This window comes from Melanerpes formicivorus, unplaced genomic scaffold (assembly GCF_026170545.1).
Source record: "Melanerpes formicivorus ecotype bairdi unplaced genomic scaffold, bMelFor1.0.p_v2 SCAF_2, whole genome shotgun sequence".
Classification (NCBI taxonomy): domain Eukaryota; kingdom Metazoa; phylum Chordata; class Aves; order Piciformes; family Picidae; genus Melanerpes; species Melanerpes formicivorus.
In genome coordinates this window covers 47,344,284-47,361,552 of record NW_027142354.1, presented here as the reverse complement: position 1 = coordinate 47,361,552, position 17,269 = coordinate 47,344,284, and the positions used below count along the sequence as shown (strand labels likewise).

Sequence of the window (17,269 nt, the reverse complement as noted above, 5' to 3'; positions counted from 1 at the left end):
AGACAGCAAACCCACTTGAGAGAGAGGTAACTGGAACTACAGCACCATCAGATTCATTTCCATTCCAGCACACAGCACACATTTACCTCCAGTCTGAGGTAAGGCACTCAAAAAAAAACTTTTTCAGTCGCAGAGATCTGTAGAATGTGCTCCAAAAGACCCCAGATGGAGCAATATTGGTTGTACCAGGAATATGCAAGCACTCTTGAGCAGCAGATAACTACAGGGATGGGAGTTAATTGTATTTCGTTAGGAAAGTACAGGAGGGGAGGGAAGGAAATAACAATCTCTTTTCCTGGCAGTTGTTGTTAATTAGAGCAATGTTAGCAATCATCTGGTGAAATATCAGCCCTGATCTAACTTTCTCATCTGTAGGCTTCTGAGTAAGGATTGCTTGTTCAGAGTGTTAATTAGCTCAGCCAGATGTCGGCCTGGCACTCTTTGACTTGGCACTTGAGGTTAATTCAGATAACAATCTCTAATATGAAACAACAGAACCTTTCCTGCTGGGTTTTGGAAAGCTGAATTGCCATGACAAGAGGGGAGGGTAGTCTCTCTTCTGTGGTCAGCTGTGTTTACACTGATCTGAATAAAGTGACCTGTGCTTTGATTCATTTTAAACACAAATCCTTCAGTCAGGTGTACCTGCACCCAACAAGCTCATCTGCTCCCTCCCTTGTGGGTTCAGGTCAGCCCCACTTCCCCTTAGTTTCAAGCCTGTTATCTATAGTTCTGCTGTTCTATGGCAATTTAAGCTGCCCTTTAACCCTACCCTTTCCCACCAACCAAACAAGCATTCCTTCTCTCTATTTCACCCTGATTTTTGCTGTTATCAGTCCTCGTGGTGGGTGCAGTCAGGGAACTGAGCCGGTAGGACAATAATCTAACAAAAAAGTGAGTGTTTGCTTTACCTCAGTGAAACCACCAGGCAAGCTGAGAACAATGAAGTCTATCTTGAGTAATTCAGGACTCCACAGGAAGTGAGTGGTACTTCTGGAGGCTAAAAGCACAGCAAACCCTTAACTATTGCTCTGTGCCAAAATAATCTTACATATGTTTATATATAGATTGTTTTGAAGAGAGGAGTCTTAAATGTAAACATGTAGCTTTGGAGAATTTGACTTAATTGGACTGAAAAGGGTCATGAAAGTGGTGAAAGGGCATGGAGGTTTCTAATTATAGATTTAAACCTAGCCCTGGCCTGATAGAATTTAAACCTAGCCTTGATATAGTCTGCTCTTTTGCATAGTCTAGTGGCCTGATCATAAAACTCATCATCTTTATTAGCCATCATGTTGGAAATCTGAGCACAGAAGTCAAAGTTCAGATCTATGCAGCTTGCATTGATAGATCCCTGAAGAGCGCTGAACCTTCACTGACTGTAAGGACAGGGAGAAACCTGATGCAAACTTCTCCTAAGGCTGGGAGCTGGAGACCTGTCAACACAAGTCTTGTCATCTCCTGGTCAAGCATGATGCTGATTAACACCCTGTGATGCTTTGGGGTAGGAGAAGCTTTGATCTTGTTTGTTTTCAAGGTCAGGTTGGATGGATCAACCTGGTTTAGAAGGAGGTGTCCCTGCCCATGGCAGGGGGATTGGAACTGGATGATCTCCAAGGTCCCTTCTCTACCCAAACCGTTCTAGGATTCTCTATGCTTGAACCCCCATCCCTGGAGGTATTTAAAAGAGGCAGAGGACATGTTTTAGCACCAGCCTTGGCAGACTTAGAGAATAGTTGGACTTGATGACTTTCAAGGTCTTTTCCAACCCAAATGATTCTCTAGTTCTCTAAGCTGTGGCACTGATGGGGAGTTTATGAATTCCTTTTTTCTTGCAGGCAGCTTCTCCTGCTCCCAATGCAGCTTTGCAGGTATGTTGTTTTCTCTATATTTTAATTTCCCAGCACTTTATTTACAGAACCTAGAAATTTCCCTAATGGACCATGAGCTCATTTTCCTGTCTGCTGCATAACTGCAGGCTAAACTGCCCAGATAGTTTGTCAGCTAAATACAGGACAAGAGAAAGAACTTAGAACACAGACACTTATCTTGTATTTGTCAGCATCACAGAAACCCCCCAGAGTTTTAGGGAATCAAAGGAGATTATAAGAGAGCGTTGCTGATGTGCCCTCTCCTCATCATGCTGCCTCTTGCCACACCAGCTTCTAGGCCCTACCTGATCTGTTTGTGTTACATTGGGATGGATTTGGGTTGTATCTGTCGCTGAATGATTCTTAAACACCTTCTTCCTGCATCCTCTGTGCATCCTGAGAGTGAGCAAGGTCTGTGCAGTGTTCCTGAAAGCATTTAGGGATTGAAAAGACATGCTTTGCAAGGCTAAGGGGGCCAGGGGACTGTCCTGCAGACACACTGCTGTGTTCCCATGATGAGATGAGCATTGGCTGCACCGGTTTGGTTTTTTGCTGGGTCACACTTGATTGTTAGAGCAGCTCCAGGAGCAGCTGAGGGAACTGGGGTTGTTTAGCCTGGAGAAGAGGAGGCTGAGGGGAGACCTTGCTCTCTACAGCACCATGAAAGGAGGCTGAAGTGAGGTGGAGGTTGGTCTTTTCTCCCTAATATTGGGTGGTAGAATGGGAGGAAATGGCCTGGGATTGTGCCAGGGGACGTTTAGTTTGGAGATTAGGAACAATTTCTTTGCTGCAGCAGTGGTCAGGCATTGGATCAGGCTGCCCAGGGAGGTGGTGGAGTCACCATCCCTGGAGGTGTTCAAGAAACTGGCACTTGGGGATATGGGTTAATGGCCATGGTGGTGTTGGGTTGACAGTTGGATTTGGTGATCTTAGAGGGCTCTTCCAACCAAGACAATTCCATGATTCTTAACCCCAGTGGCATAAGGAAGGTGCTGAGGGGTAATGTGCTGTGGGTGGTTTTGGTGTCAGGAACATTGTGAGCTGCCCTGGCAGCGTCTTGGAGCTGCTCTAGCACATCAGGTGACGCCACAGGGCTAGCTCTGATGGCTAGCTAGTTTTTGTGTGCCATCTTATTTATCTGGAGTATGTCAGAGCTTATCCATGGGGAACGCAGCTTGGAAGAGAGATTGGTACACGTGGGAGGTGAGTGGAGATGGCACAGGGACAAGCTCCTCTGCTGTCAGCACAGCTGAGGATAGTTTAAATTAAATGAAATTTACTCTCCTGGCCTTCTCCTAGCTGAGGTGGAGATCCTCCTCTCCCTGTGAGCACAGCCCTTGGCATGTGCTGCTGCCCCTGTGCCATGTCCTGTGGTCCAGGGAAATCAAAGAGCCTGCCCTAGATATGTAAAAGTACGTGCAAGGCTTGGCAGGAGCTGCTGTTCCTGAGTCTCCAGCTGTGATAAGCTGCTTTTCCTTTGCTGTTTGGTCAGAGTGGGGGTCCTCAGGGCTCTGTGCCATTGTATCTTGGGGGACTCCTGATCAGGGACCTGCTGCCTGAGGCAGAAACCACATCTGCTGGGGCACAGAGTCTGGAGGGAATCCCAGGGCACTAACCCTGGGCAAAGTCCCTGCACGGGTTTGATACGTGGTAAAAGGACTAACCCAGAAATAAATTCAGTTAAAACCAACAAAAGGGCTGGGGCTTTCCCCTTCTGTTGTGAAACCAGTGGGTGGTTCAATCCCTGGCTCCCAGCACTGGGAATCAAGGACCATGTGTGAGAATTGCTGTTCTTGCTGACAGGGTGACAGCTCCTCCAGCTCCTTGCTGCTTTCCTTAGGGAGCTGGATGCTCCCAAAAGGTTCTGCACTGCTAAGCAAGTCTGATTGTAGCCTTATTGTTATCTCCCAATCAATTACTGGCTTTGTGAGGTTGTCTCACAGCTGGCAGGATGTCAGCTGCCCAAATGTCACCTCCTCCTATGCAGGATGGAGCCGGCACAGCAGCACTGCCTGCTGCCACACGTAGGAGCTGCTGCCCTGCTCATACAGTCAAAAGCTTGTTCTGGATAAGCTCTCCGCTTCCAAGCAGTCCATTGGCAACCATTCTGCCTTGCCAAAGGGTCTGTAAATTAATTAAATACCAAGGGCTGAACGTTCACCAAATACATCCAGTCCTGGAGGGCAACAACCACATCAGTGTACAAACCTGGGCTGAGGCCAGGAGTGCAGCAAGCTGCTGCTCACCTGACGGTCTGGCTGCCGTGCTGTTCCAGTGAGGAGGATTCATTGCACTGGGGGGCAGTATGCTTGAACTCAAGCTGAACCAAAACCAGCTGAGGCCAAGTCCTTAGGGTTTGGTTTTGGCTGGTAGTGATAGCACTGCGCTATTTACCATGCTACAGCCAACCTTGGGACCAACCCCTGAGCATCAGTAAAGTTTGGTTCTGCTTTCAAATCATGCAGTGACAGAAAAACAGAGGCTGATGTGCCAGGTGGAAGATGCAGAAACCTTTGTAGTCCCACCTGAACTAGAATCATGGGATCATTCTGACCAGAAGAGACTTTTAAATCATCCAGTCCAACCATTAACCCAGCACTGCCAGGTCACCACTAAACCATGGCCCTCAGCATCACTTCTACATGGCTTTGAAACCCATCTAAGGATGGGGACCCAACCATTGCCCTGGCCAATTTGTTCCAGAGCTTAACAACCCTTTTGGGGAAGGAAATGTTCCTTATGTCCAACCTAAACCTCCCCTGGCACAACTTGAGTCTGTTTCCTCTTGTCCTATGTAATACAGGTGAGAGCATGGGAAGGCTGCAGAGCAAGGGTAAAGCAGGGATTTTGGTGCTGGTTTTCATTCTCAGCACAAGGTGCAGATACATTTTAATTTCTTAAGTGTCTAAAACATGCTAAAGGTGTCAGAGAAAATAAAGACATTGCCAGAATAACCTGACAGTCTGTCTGCAAAGAGTATTTGCCAGGAAGTATGGGAAAAAATAGTGCTGCAGACACCCTAGACATGAAATAATTCATTGGAAGAGTGCAGAGAGTTTGGGTTTGGTTTCATATTGGGGCATCAGAGCTTTGAATATGGATTTGGATCACATCAGGATGTGGCCAGTGGGGTTTCTGGCAGGGAAGGATGTATGCAGTGACCTGGGGGATGCTGAGCCAGGCTGACACAAGGAGCTGTGGGTGACTCCAGCCATGGAAGTGCTGGCCAGGATGGTGCAGTTCCCATCCCAAAGGTGCAAGCAGTTGTTTGAGCAAAGTAAAATAGTGTCAAAAAGGCAATAAAGAGCTGCTCTGTCCCTAGGGCTGGGCAACTCTGGTGAGCCAGTCATGTTCAAATATGGTTTATTAACTGTATTCTTCCTGAATAATTCAGAACTGGCATTCTCTAAACTGTTCCCACCTTGCAAATATCCTTCTGAACTGTCTGAGCTGCTGGGGGGTTTGTGATTTTTGTATGACTGGCAATTTTGTCTCACATTCAAGGCCAAGTCCCATTGTACTGGCTATTCCATTACTGGCTTCACCTGCCTCTGTGTGAAAAGGGCAACTTTGTGCTTGTTTCCTTATACCCAAGGAATGATTTCTGGTGTTTGGGAGACCTGAGGAGTGGTGCAGTGAGTCTGACCTGGATGAGCAGTGGCCTTGAGTGTAGAAGACAAGAGGGTCTGTGGACTAGTGCAAATGGAAGTGGTGATCTGTGTGTGTGTGTGGGGGGGGGGGGGGTGTCAGATGTGAAACCACACTTTGGAATAGGAACTTTTGACTCTCTGATCTTTAGACCACAACATCAGGTCCTGCTTTATCATACAGGACATGGCAACTGAAGAAGCACAGCCCGAGGGCAGTGTGCAAGCAGTGTGTGCATTGCTGGAGAGGGTGAGCTGCAGCCCTGAGTCACAACCCCCCAGTGCTGCAGCTGGCAGCCCTCTCCTTGCCCACACTGCCTTTTCCTCCTCCTCCCTCCATTCCTTATCTGCAGAAAAACTGGGGTGCTGAGTCCCACGCTTGGGAGTGTGGGTCCTGAGCAAGCTCTGTGGGCGTTTGGTGCCCCGCAGCAGCAGTGCCACTTGGGCTGAGAGCCCTGTGCCCAAATCCTCATGAGCCACGGCCATGGGGAAGCATCCCTGAGCCTCCCGGGGACGGCCACAAGGGGTTTGCTGCTCCATCGCCTCCGCAGTCCTGTAGCAGACGGCACCTCCTTCACCTGAGGGTGGGAGGGCTTTGGGTATTTTCTTTTCCTTATTTATAGATAACAGCAGTTTGAGCTACCCCCTGCTCCTGACGTCGTTATTTTAAGCGTTGTAGCAGAGCTAGATAAGGACCAGCTGCTCCTCTCTGGGTGGTGGCAGAGTTGGTGCATCTGTTTCTGGGCAGGGCTAAGGATCCCTCTGAACCTGCTGAGTTTCCCAGGTCTTCCACTGAACCTGCTCTCACCCCATTTGGGCTACAAAAATATTCCTTTGAAGGAAGAATCAACATTTTCATACTTCCAGTGCAATCATCCCTGCCCAAAGCAGAATGTTTATTTATATCTCACTGCTTCCAGCTCCAAGTTCAATAATTACCCTTTCAGCAGGAGCCCTTGCAGTGCTCTTGCCCCTGCTTTCCTCGCTCTGTGACTCATTACTGCCCATTGAGTAGCCTCTGATCCCTATCCAAACAGCCAAATAAACCATGGTAAGATGCTAAGATGAGGGGTTTAGGGAATGGACTAGGTTAAGCTGAGGATTTGGGGAAGCTGCAGCTTGGGAAATGGATACCCATGGACCTGCTGGGGGATTTTAGCAGCTAGCTCTGGCCCACTCCATAGTGAGTCTCACACTATCATTTTGCCACTGCCTGTCTCTTATTTTTCCTCATTTTTTTCCTCTTGTTTTCAGCTGTCTACAGCCTTGCTGAATGGGTGATGGGACAGGGAGCAGTGTTCTTGCCTGTGGATATGGAGGAGCCTGTCTGGGAGGTACCTGCAGCCAGTTGCATTTATCCTTGTCCTGTGGGTGTTTAACTTCAAGGGGGAATCTCTTGTCGGGTGTCAAGGAGAAGGAGCCAGTCTCTTTTCAGCAGTGTCTTGTGATAGGATGAGGGGCAACTGGAACACAAGAAGCTCCACCTCAACATGAGGAGAAACTTCTTTATTGTGGGGATGCTGGAGGTCTGGAGCAGGCTGCCCAGAGAGGCTGCGGAGTCTCCTTCTCTGCAGACTTTCAAGACCCATTTGGACATGTTGCTGTGTGACCTGCTGTGAATGACCCTGCTTTGGCAAGGGGGTTGGACTCAATGATCTTTCAAGGTCCCTTCCAACCCCTCCCATTTTGTGATTCTACGATTTGAGGCCTAAAAGCATACAGAAAATGGACAGATGTTAAGAAATAATTAACTTTATTACACAGAAAAGCTGGGGGGATAAAAAAGGAATCAAACCATGTTCTAATGGGAAAATGTTTCTGTGGTGTGTCTATCCTAACATCCCTCTCCAGGTGCTCTGTGGTGCTGGTCCATGGCAGTGTGGGCCACCAACAGACCTGCCCCTGTGGGAGGAGAGGTTGGAGGGGATTAGTGAGCAATTCTTTCTTCTGTGGGGCTGGGCAGGCTCCAGGGCTGGTGGCTCAGCTACCTCCTTGGCTCCCCACAAGCCATCTGCAGAGTCCTGAGAGTTTGTGCTTCCCACCTGCTCTGCTGGAAGCGGAAATGAGTACATCATGCAATGAACAGACAGAAAACACAGATCTCAGGTGATCACTAGGTTTTAGTAAAAGCCCCAGCCCAGGGCTTGCATCCCAGTGCATCCCCAGCAGATCAGGGCAGCCTCTCACCTCCCCACAGAGTAGACACAGCAACTCAGATGCCCACAACTGTTAGGACAGAGCTGGTCGTGGACCCATGGCTGAAGCTTTCCAGGGTTTAGTGAAACATGTGGTTACTTTTGCTGTGAGACAGTGACAGCAACATCAGCCTCAATTAATTCTTGCCTTGTTGCACAATGTGGAGGTATCTCTAGTTCACTGGCGCCGAGACTTTCCCTCTTCCACTTCCCCCCTCCTCCTCATCCTCGCAGACAAACTGGCAGAGCGAGTCCTCTTAGGCTGAAACTGCCCCACCACCCTGGTGTGCTTCCACCAGAACAAGGTCCTCATTAGCACTTAATGACCAGCTTTGTCCCTGCTTTGCTGATGTGCAGATACGTGACACATCTGCCAGCACCTGATGACACACAGCAGAGGAGTTATTGATACTGTGTGGTGGTAACCCCAGCTCAGAGCACACACCCAGGGATGTGCTCCTCGACTTACTGCAGTTGTGCAGTTCACACAGTCACGGGAACTAGATGATCTGTAAGGTCCCTTCCAACCCAAACCATTCTATGATTCATCAGAATCCAATGGGTTTGTATAATTTGCCAAAAGCCTGTTTTTTCAGCCAACTTATTAGCCCTGGCCTTGGACCTGTGGCTCAGTCCTTGTGAGCTCTTGAGTCATGAGTTGCTCAGAAACAGTTTTACAGCTACAGGGACAGGTAGGATAGCCCTTGCTCCTGCTTTTCCTGGGTTCTGCACTGAAGCCAAAACTTTTGATTCTTTAATAATGCTTTCCTTAATTATTTTCAACATTCTTGTCTTTCTCATCAGATAAATTGTTTCCCCCCCCCCCCCCCCGTGATTAAAAGCAGATGGCAGGAACTTGAGTCCCAGCTGACAGCATCAAAGACCCACATCTGCTTCTGTAGCATCCGTCACTGCAATGCATTAACCACTCAGGCTGCCAGAATGAGACCACAGATTTACTCTTTTCCACACAAATGGATGAATTGTTACCCATTTTTCTCTTTTAGATTCCACACCACCCCCCTTTTCCTCTGTCCTGGTCACTCCTTTCCACAGCCAGAAAACTCTCCTGACTCTGCAGTTGCACTTTGGAAAGCGCCACGTAAAAGAGTGTTGTGCCGATCAGCACATCTCTTCCCTGACATATATTTAGACTGAGACATGCTGATTTTTGACTTTGGTGTCACAAACAAGCATCTGCTGCCTTGTTTGATCTCCAGAGCGAATGCCTGATTACAGGCAGAACAAAAACAAGCTGGATTTTGTCCCACCTCATTCTTGGTGACGCCTTTGTGAGCCTGCTGAGGTTGGTGGCATCACACAACGCAAAGGCTGGGCTGTAATTTGACCTTTGTGTAGGCTGGGATGTGAAGGTGGCAAGAATTCAGCTCAGCTGTCAGCCTGGGTGCCCAGGTCTGACAGGAAAAGCCCCTGGATGTTGGGGGTTTTTCACATGGAAGTGGAGTGTGTCTGGGTAAGGGGCAGCAGGCGCTTGCGCAGCCCAAGCTGAGGTTACCAGTGATGGCTGAGCCTGGGCTTTGCAGTCCCAGTTAGAGGAACTTTGGGCAGTAGCACATTTGGCATTTGCTGTGTCCAGAAGAATGTAAATGGGACAGCTTTCAGGGCTTAGCAAAGTTTCACTGAGCAGCAGCAGTTTGATGAGGAAAGAGTCCTGCTGCTCTGGGTTTATAGTTTTAAATGCTACAAAGAGAGTTTAGTCTGCAAGAGGATTACTCCTTTAAGCAAGTTTTAAATTAATAAAGGACATTTCTGCTGACAGAACTGTCCTGTAAAGGGGGGGGATGGTGTTGTCAATAAGAAAGGATTTTGCACAATTTCCATTGCTTAACTGTTTGGCAGAGATCTAAACAGGTATAGGGAAAACCAAACTGCTTAGCGTGGAGCTGTGGGGTCCATTTTCATTGCAAGCAGAGAGTTGGTAGTGCTGTGCTGTTACACCAGATTGCTGCCCAGGACATTTTTTCTTCCAATTTCCAATGTCTACAAATGCATTTGGTCTCTGCTGTGTCATCATCTCACAGCCAGAGTGCCCTTGGTCACCCAAAGCACCTGAGCTTTCAGTGTCTGCATCCTGTAATCCCACCTGAGGCTCCCCCCAGCTGCCTCCCTGCAGCTGCAGCCCTATGTCAAGCACTGTGAAGGCATCCCAGGAGGTGATGTCTTCTCCCTGTCACACCACAGCCATGCAGCAGCTCAGACAGGGAGGGCTCTCATTTCCCAATGCTGCAACGTTATTGGGGTTTTTTAACTGTCACTTTGGAGCATGCAATACCCATTGCTGTGGCTATGAAACTGAGAGGTGCTGTAATGGTTGGCATCCAACCAAAGTACTGTCCTTCATAAAAACTTTCCTCTTCATAACTCCAAGTCTGCCAGTGTAGTGCTTGACTTTTTAACTCCTTTTGACCTCATCCTCCAAGTGTTTCTAAGTTTTAGTCAAGAATAGTCCTCAGGTGTGGCACAGAGGCCAGCTTCCTCTCTGGGCAAGTCAGAAGGAATTTAAGAGGCATTTCTTTGTGCATGCTGACAAAGGATTCTCCTAAGGGCTGGCTGCTGAAAAAAATCACTTTCCCTCCATGTGTCTAGGTATGAAATCAAGCCAGCTCCTAGTTCAATACCAGGCTATTAAAACTGACTGGGGAACCCCCGAATGTACTGAGAACAGGATGAAATAATTTATTTGTTTATTTATCAAGCAAGACAGGATAGGAAAAGGTGAGGGGAGAGTCAGACAAGGCAGTGTGCCAAGGAGAGCACGGGGCGTGAGGATTTTGTGGTCTCAAAGGCGTTTCCCATTGCTTTTGATCCCCCCCTACCCCGCACCAACCCCCTGCTATTTTCTCTTACACAAACCTGCACCATAAGAAACGGGGCAGAACGGCTGTTACGCTCTTTTTGTTCAACGCTGCTGCCCATGGGAACGCCCCTTGTCCTGGGGAGCCTGGCGAGACGGATGCCGTCCTTCTTGGCCCTTTCTACTCAGCCGCTCTGTCCCTCTTAAGCTCCTCACTCCTCCCGTCGCTCTGCCTTTGAACAGAGGCGCTGCTGTGCTCCGAGTAAGACGGAGCGGCTCTAGTGCCAGTGTATGACAGGCACCCAAGGGAACAGCGGGAGCAGCTGGGAGCCGCGGCGGCCGCTACTCCAGCCGGCGCTGCCGGCGGCACACCCCTTGGTTGTGGGACACCCCCAGGCTCCTCTGCGGCCCCGGTTCAGGTCCCCCGCCACCCAGGATAGGCCGGCCGCAGTTCCCAGGGCACGGCGCGCGGGCCGCGGGGCACGCTGGGAGCCGCTCTCAGCCAATGACTGTGCGGTGCCGCTAGGGCAGCCGAGAGTTGTAGTCGATTGTGAAAGGCGCCGGAGCGGCTGGCGCCTCTTCTCGGTTCCGGGCTCTGTGACGTCGGGTAGCACGCGACGTGCGTGCGTTGGCGCGCGCGTGCGTCCGTGCGTGAGCGCAGCCGGGGGGGGGGGGGCGGGCGGGCTGGCTGAGCGGCAGCGGCGGGGCCTGGCGGGAGCGGGGCGGCGGCGGGCGGGGCGCCGCGGCAGAGCTGCCCGCCGCTATGGAGCCCGACTCGGTGATCGAAGACAAGACCATTGAGCTGATGGTGAGTGACCCCCGCCTCCCGCGCAGCCCTCACTTCTCCGTCTGCTCGCCCGCCGGCAGGCCCCAACGTCGCGCCCCGGGCCTGCGGGGGTCCGGCCTCGCCGCCCCGCCGGGAAGGTGGCTCTGGTGAGGCCGCTCTCGCTCCCGGTCCAGGTCCGCTGGGCGGCCGGCGCCCCCGGCCCGCTCCTTTCTTCCCGTCGCCCCGCAGGGGGGACCAGCGCCGCTCTCCTCCTCCGCTGGGCCGGCCGTCGGTCCTCCCGGCGCAGGCCCGGGCGCGGCAAAGCGCTTGAATTTAATTGAGAAAGAAAGGGAAAAAAACAAATAGCAACCACATCCCAGAAGATAGAGCCCGGCTGGGAGGCGGGGAAAGTCGTGCCCTGTTTGCGGGTGATGGGGGCACGCTGCAAAAACCGAAACCGAAATGCCCCGCAGCACGCCGGCGGTGCGGGGCTGGGGCTCCCGCCGCTCCCCGAGCTGCAGCGTCTGCTTACCGGCTGCGGCCTCCCAGCTTTCCCCCGGCCAGCCCCGCCGGCGCCGGCCCTGAGCTTCCGGGGCCCACCTTGGTGGCTCATGGGAGAGGCCGGCGGGCCCAGGGAAGGGGTGCAGATTTTAGCTTTCAGTGTGAGGATTTGGGGCTCCTCTAGCAGCGAGGTCGGTGCTGCGGGCAGCTCCCATCTTCCCGGAGCGGCTCCGGTCCAGCAAACACGGTATTATCTAACTAGACCTAATTGGTGTGTTCGTTCTACCCCCTAATTAACGCTTACGCCGCTAAATTCGGGTTAGTGGAGAGGCGGACAGGCGGAAGCAATGGAAAGAGGAGGGGGTTTGCTTTGATATAAGCAAATCTTCCATCTCTGTAGCCAAATATTAGGAGGCTCTAATTTTGCTGCCTTTAGGGATGAATAAAATTAAGTTAGGAGCTGGGAGAGTGTAACAAGCCCTAAATGTTTTCTCATTCATTTGTCATGAGCATAATTTGCTTTCACATACAAAATTTCATGCAGTACTGTAAGGTTAAGTGATAAAGTGCCAAAAAATTGGCTTTGAAGGCACTCTGAAAGTCAGCTGGGTTCAGTGGAGGCATTAAATGTTTTTATTTTGCCAGTAGAGCTCTTGCTGAAGCACCTGGTCTGGGAAATTCAAACTTTCTTTGTGTGTTGTCTGCTCTTAAGAAGCAGAAATTAGGAAAAAAGGGGGAAACCCCAAAATCCCTTGGTGATGCCTTCAGGTTTGTTTCTGCTCCCAGAGGCCATTCTTGGAGAACCTCCCTTCCTGTTCCCCATCGATTTGGTGATGTCCTGCTTCACCGTGGTTGACATCACAGCAGCTTCCAGGCAGCAGGAAGGATAAAGGCTGGGGGCAGCTGTGCTGGTGTCCCTTACAGGACCAGCTGGCTGCACAAAAGATGTCTGCTCGATTTCTGAGCTGCAGAGTGAGTTCTGGTGGTTTTTTCCCCCTCCCTGGAACACGGAGGTTGCGAATGCTCCTCAGCCTGGGGGTGTGTGAGGTGCTAAAATAGCATTTGAGGCTCTAAGGTACGTTTGTCTCCCTCAACTTTCTTGTGTGTCTTTCTGCAAACACTCTTCCTTACTGGAAGTCTCTCTGGTTTGGGGCCAAACTGTCAACGGGGAGAAGCAAATCTAACTATTGCTGGTAATTGTTGTACCCTCTGTTTACAGCTGGACCTGGGAAATGTGCTGATGGATGCAAGTATCAATGAGGTTGTTCAGATTGTTATTACCTGGTAGGAGATTTAAGAAAGCAGTTATTCTCTCTTTCACATGAAATGAATAACTCTAAAACTAACAAGATTAATGATTAATTCTGTAGTTTCCAGTAGAAAATGGAACTCTGTGAAATGTGGTTGGCAGTCGAATTTCAGCATTAGTGAAGGCTTAGTGTTTGAATGATTCACTACAATCATTGAAAGTCATTCCTAAAGAAGACATTTTGTGGAGGTTTTACCTTTCTGTGTGTTGTAGGAGATAAGATTCTCCAGAAGATGTGTTTAAATATACAAAGCAGAGGTGGTATTGACTGAGCTCTCAGCCAGTGATTTCAGTGTTCTACCCAAACTCTTGTATCGGTTGTTAATGCTGGTGGCAAACAATCCCTTAACCAGGGATCACCTCAGCCTCTCGGGCTTAGCAGGATGGTTTTCTTTGTTAAGACATTGCTGTTCACTCAACCAGGATGTTTTGTGCCTCTTTTTGTTACAGGAGATTGGGTTTGGTCACTTCCCTCCAGCATCCATGATGAGTATACAGTAAATAGAGCAGCAAGTGTGTGGGGCAGAAGTTGTGAGGAGCAAACTGTGATTCTGAGGGGTTGATAAACAAGAGATCCTGTATCCACATGTTAATTGCATGGAAGTTTCAGAACATGGTGTTCTAGGCCTCAACTCTGCCTTCACTGGAGAGATTATTTCCATTTATTTAAAGAGAAATCAGTCCTGGCAATAATACTGTTCTATTTTTAATGCTGGGATCCAAGAGAAATATTTGAGGGTTTCAGAGTGATGTCTTGGAGTTGCTGTATGAAGTTTTAGTGACTGCTCTGAAGTCACTGCCTTCTAGGACAGCTTAAGGCTTTTCATGCCTTGTTCTGATTTTTGTAGATCATGTCATGTAGCTGCTTTAAAGGTGCTGGGCAGTGGATTCAGTGGGGACATTTCATGGCTTTCATTTGCAGATGACTTCTAGAGTCAAGAAGCCCTTTGCCTTTAGAGATGATTTTAAGAGGTGCAAGCCCTCAAAGTTTAACTTGTGCTGCAGGGGTAGGGCATCCAGATTTAGGCATATCCAACTGGGTGGTACTTAGATACTTCCATGCTCTCAGTGAGTGGGCAAACTATTAGAAAAGGAGTAGTAGTAAGGGAGTAATCCAGAACAGATGGAGAGCTAGCCAAAAAATGATTGAAAGGACTCTTTCTTCCCCTGGGTTTGATTTTTTTTCTCTGTGAAATTAGATAACTGTAACCTTTTTTCCTTTTTTAAGGAATGAAGCTTTTCTCTCTCTTAAGGTGAAGTCCCAACAGCAATGTTTTATGAAGCAGGGATTTTTTTTTTTTACCTAGTGATTCTGTGATTTCTGTATAAAATCTGTGTCGCTCAGTCCCATCAAACCTGCTGTATGCATCTGCTTTCAACACCTGCTAAAAAACCACCTGGTTTTCACTTGCTTAGGAAGCCTCACGGAACCATTCTTCTGTTTTACCAGCAGATATTCAAGTAGGGAGTGACTAGCTTCTTAGCTGTATGGAAGTGGCTATAAAAGAATACTTGAGTATGGCAACTGTGGGTTTTCTACAGGTTAAAGTGTTAGGCATTTATGAGGTGAACTGTGTGCAGCACAAGATGTGGATTGTATGAAATAATTCTGTTGCTTCCAGGCTCATGAACCCAGCAGACACCTGTGGGACATGGTAACTGAAGCAGAAAGCCAACTGTGTGTAAATTCTCACTCTTTCTGGGCTTATTTTCATCTGTCTTTCCACTCTGTCCTTGGTACATGGGCTGTTATTCAAACACAGATCACCCCCTCCACTGCAGAGATGGTTTAAGTTCAGTATCCCACTGCTCCATGGTAGCAGCATGGACCATGCCTAGCAATAAAGCTGAGAAGAGCTTGTTCATACTGCATTATCATTTGTATCTTAAACTTCTTATCTGTATGGAGGATACTCTTTCTAATATGCTACCTTTAGTGTGTAGAACCTCACTCTCTCTCATAAAAGTGTCCGGTGTTTAAGTGCCTTGGTAAATAATAAATGAAGAACTACAGTTGAATATCTTGCCAAAAGTCTTTCAGTTTCTCCTGGCAGAACTTTGATGTGAGCTGAAGGTCTTCAAAATGAAAAGGTAACAATTTCAGAGTCAAGTATTTCACACAGGCCTGCCTGCCTGCCAGCAGCAGCCTGTCCTGTAAATCATGCCAGCAAGTACCTGATGTTCCTTGGGCTACTGCAATGGGAGATGCCTGTGCCCCCAAACTATTTAAAGCTTTACCATGCAAAATAAATCCCAGCATTCTGTTTGGAAACTTAAAATACAGCTGCTGCATAGATCTCAGTAGGGCTGTAACACTCTGGGGTTTTTTTCCTTCCTTGCCTCAATCATTTCAAGCCAAGCAGGCAGTTAGTTTTGTGACCCTTTTTCCATGTGCTCTCAGAGGAACCCTTCAAAGAGTTTACTTTTTTAGTTCTAGAGATACAGGTGGACGGGGCAGCCATCAGCTTTGCATCTGAAACAAAGAGGCTGCTGTTCTAGCTGAAGTGTGACTGGCTCTTAAATGCTTGGGAGTAGATGGAGAGTTAGGAAGACATTTGTCAACTTGTGTGTAAGCTAGTTGTGCTTGCTTCAGTAGGATAACAATCTATTTGCTTTGCAGTTATCTTGTTTTTTAATCTTCAGTAGCTGAATTGGCAGAATTGAGAGCTGCATGTCAGACATTAAATCATGCAGCTGGTGGCATGCTTGACAGCTTCATACCTGGGGAAAAAAGAGGAATGGCTGGAGCAGGTATCTAAAGAGGTAGGGAGCTAGATGGCTGTCTTAGAAAGGCACAGATGAGCCTTTAGGGCAGGGGATGTAAGATCTGTGCTGCTGCACAGGCTGTCAGAGCAACAGTCACATTTCAGAGAGTGCCTGTAGAAGAAAGGATGCAAATCTAAAGAGAATAGATTGCACTGACTTTGGCAGTGATGCAGAAAATGGGAAGGAAGAGCTTAAGAAAATGAATTGGAGCAAGACGCTGCGTCTAGAGCCAGCAGTGATGATGAAATGGGGGAAGTAGACAAAGAGGCATGGAAAGCTGTAGCTTTTGGGAAGGGTGAGATAAAACAGTGGCCTGATTGGGAAACTGGGGTGGTGAAGGGAAGAAGGAGAACACAGAAGGGCAGAAGGGAGGTTGGAAAGGGAAAGCTGCAGATGCTCCATTTGTAGGGAAAACTGTGAAATGCAAATGTTTTAGTTCTTAATAGAAAGATAGTTTCTTGTGGAGACTAGACACTGGTGTTTCACCAAAGGCTTTGAGAATCTCATTTGACATTCAGAGGCTTCTTCAGCCTTGCAGTGCAGTTACATTTTCTGTGATTACTACGTCTTCCAACCTTTGCAACAATGCAGAGCAAGTCAGATGCAGCAGAGAACATTCCGTTGCTGCCTGAAATGCATGTCTGGCTTCCTCTGTGTGTGTGGGCACCGCTGGGTAGTGTTCAGGGCCACACGTTGCCTCTGAGCTCTGGCTTGGGACCAGGAGGTCCTGAACTGTGCTCATAAATCCAACATCCAGGTGTCGCTGGCACGAGATCACATCTCTGCAGGCACACTGGTATGTGCCAGCTGTTGGGTTGCTCCTTTAAAAAGTTGTAAGGCACACGTATGCCGTTTCAGATGGCACTGGTTGTATCCCTTAGGCAGAGCTGTTGAATGCTGATAAAAATTTGGGTCACCAGTGAGCATTGTGAGCAGCATCTCAGGCAAACAAACTGCCTCCTTCCAAGCTGCACCCTTAGAGAGACTTGGGCTTGCACTTTGAAGGATGGATGTACCTTTTCATTTCACACGTGTTTTCCAGCCCACGTTCACTACCTGTTCAATCAGCTCCACGTGTGTCTTTTGATGCATTCCGTTTTACTGCGGTGGAGTTTAGAGGTCACTGTTGCTTTGGCATTTCCAGCTTCATCTTCCTGTGCTGCTCAGAGTGCTTGTGCAGCAGCCTGCACAGGGAGATTGCTGATGGGTTTAAAATGAAATGGATGTTGCAGCAAACGTGCCAATGTGAGAAGGATGATGTGTGGGAAGAGAATGAGAGACTGTGGTTATAAGAGGGCTGCTCTGTGAGAAGTCAGGGTTGGTTTTTTTTTGATGCAAGGAAGAAAATAAATGGCAGGGAAATGAGAATATTTACCAAGTTGTTTAATGCTGATTAATA

At 48.7% G+C, this 17,269-nt stretch overlaps 1 protein-coding gene and 2 long non-coding RNA genes across 6 annotated transcripts in view; 2 read left to right on the top strand and 1 right to left on the bottom strand.

The window, feature by feature from the left end:
- The first annotated feature begins 6 nt into the window (after window positions 1-6).
- LOC137451412 (uncharacterized) lies at window positions 7-7,311 on the top strand. Its single transcript, XR_010989819.1, has 3 exons — window positions 7-98; window positions 1,839-1,871; window positions 6,773-7,311. It is a non-coding gene; the product is annotated as an uncharacterized lncRNA (long non-coding RNA).
- Window positions 7,272-12,029, bottom strand: LOC137451409 (uncharacterized). Its single transcript, XR_010989818.1, has 3 exons — window positions 11,827-12,029; window positions 10,588-11,620; window positions 7,272-7,568 (listed from the first exon to the last, which is right to left on the bottom strand). It is a non-coding gene; the product is annotated as an uncharacterized lncRNA (long non-coding RNA).
- FBXW11 (F-box and WD repeat domain containing 11) overlaps window positions 11,216-17,269 on the top strand; it is a 75,580-nt gene continuing 69,526 nt past the window's right edge. For 3 of the 4 annotated variants that reach the window (XM_068158822.1, XM_068158830.1, XM_068158807.1), the window contains exon 1: window positions 11,234-11,336. Coding sequence is in view for 1 of the 4 variants with exons in the window: in XM_068158813.1 (XP_068014914.1) it covers window positions 11,292-11,336 (45 nt within the window). In the remaining 3 variants the exon portion in view is untranslated. Of the gene's footprint in view, window positions 11,337-17,269 lie in introns of all 4 variants that reach the window. The other variant, XM_068158813.1, reaches the window with a different exon arrangement.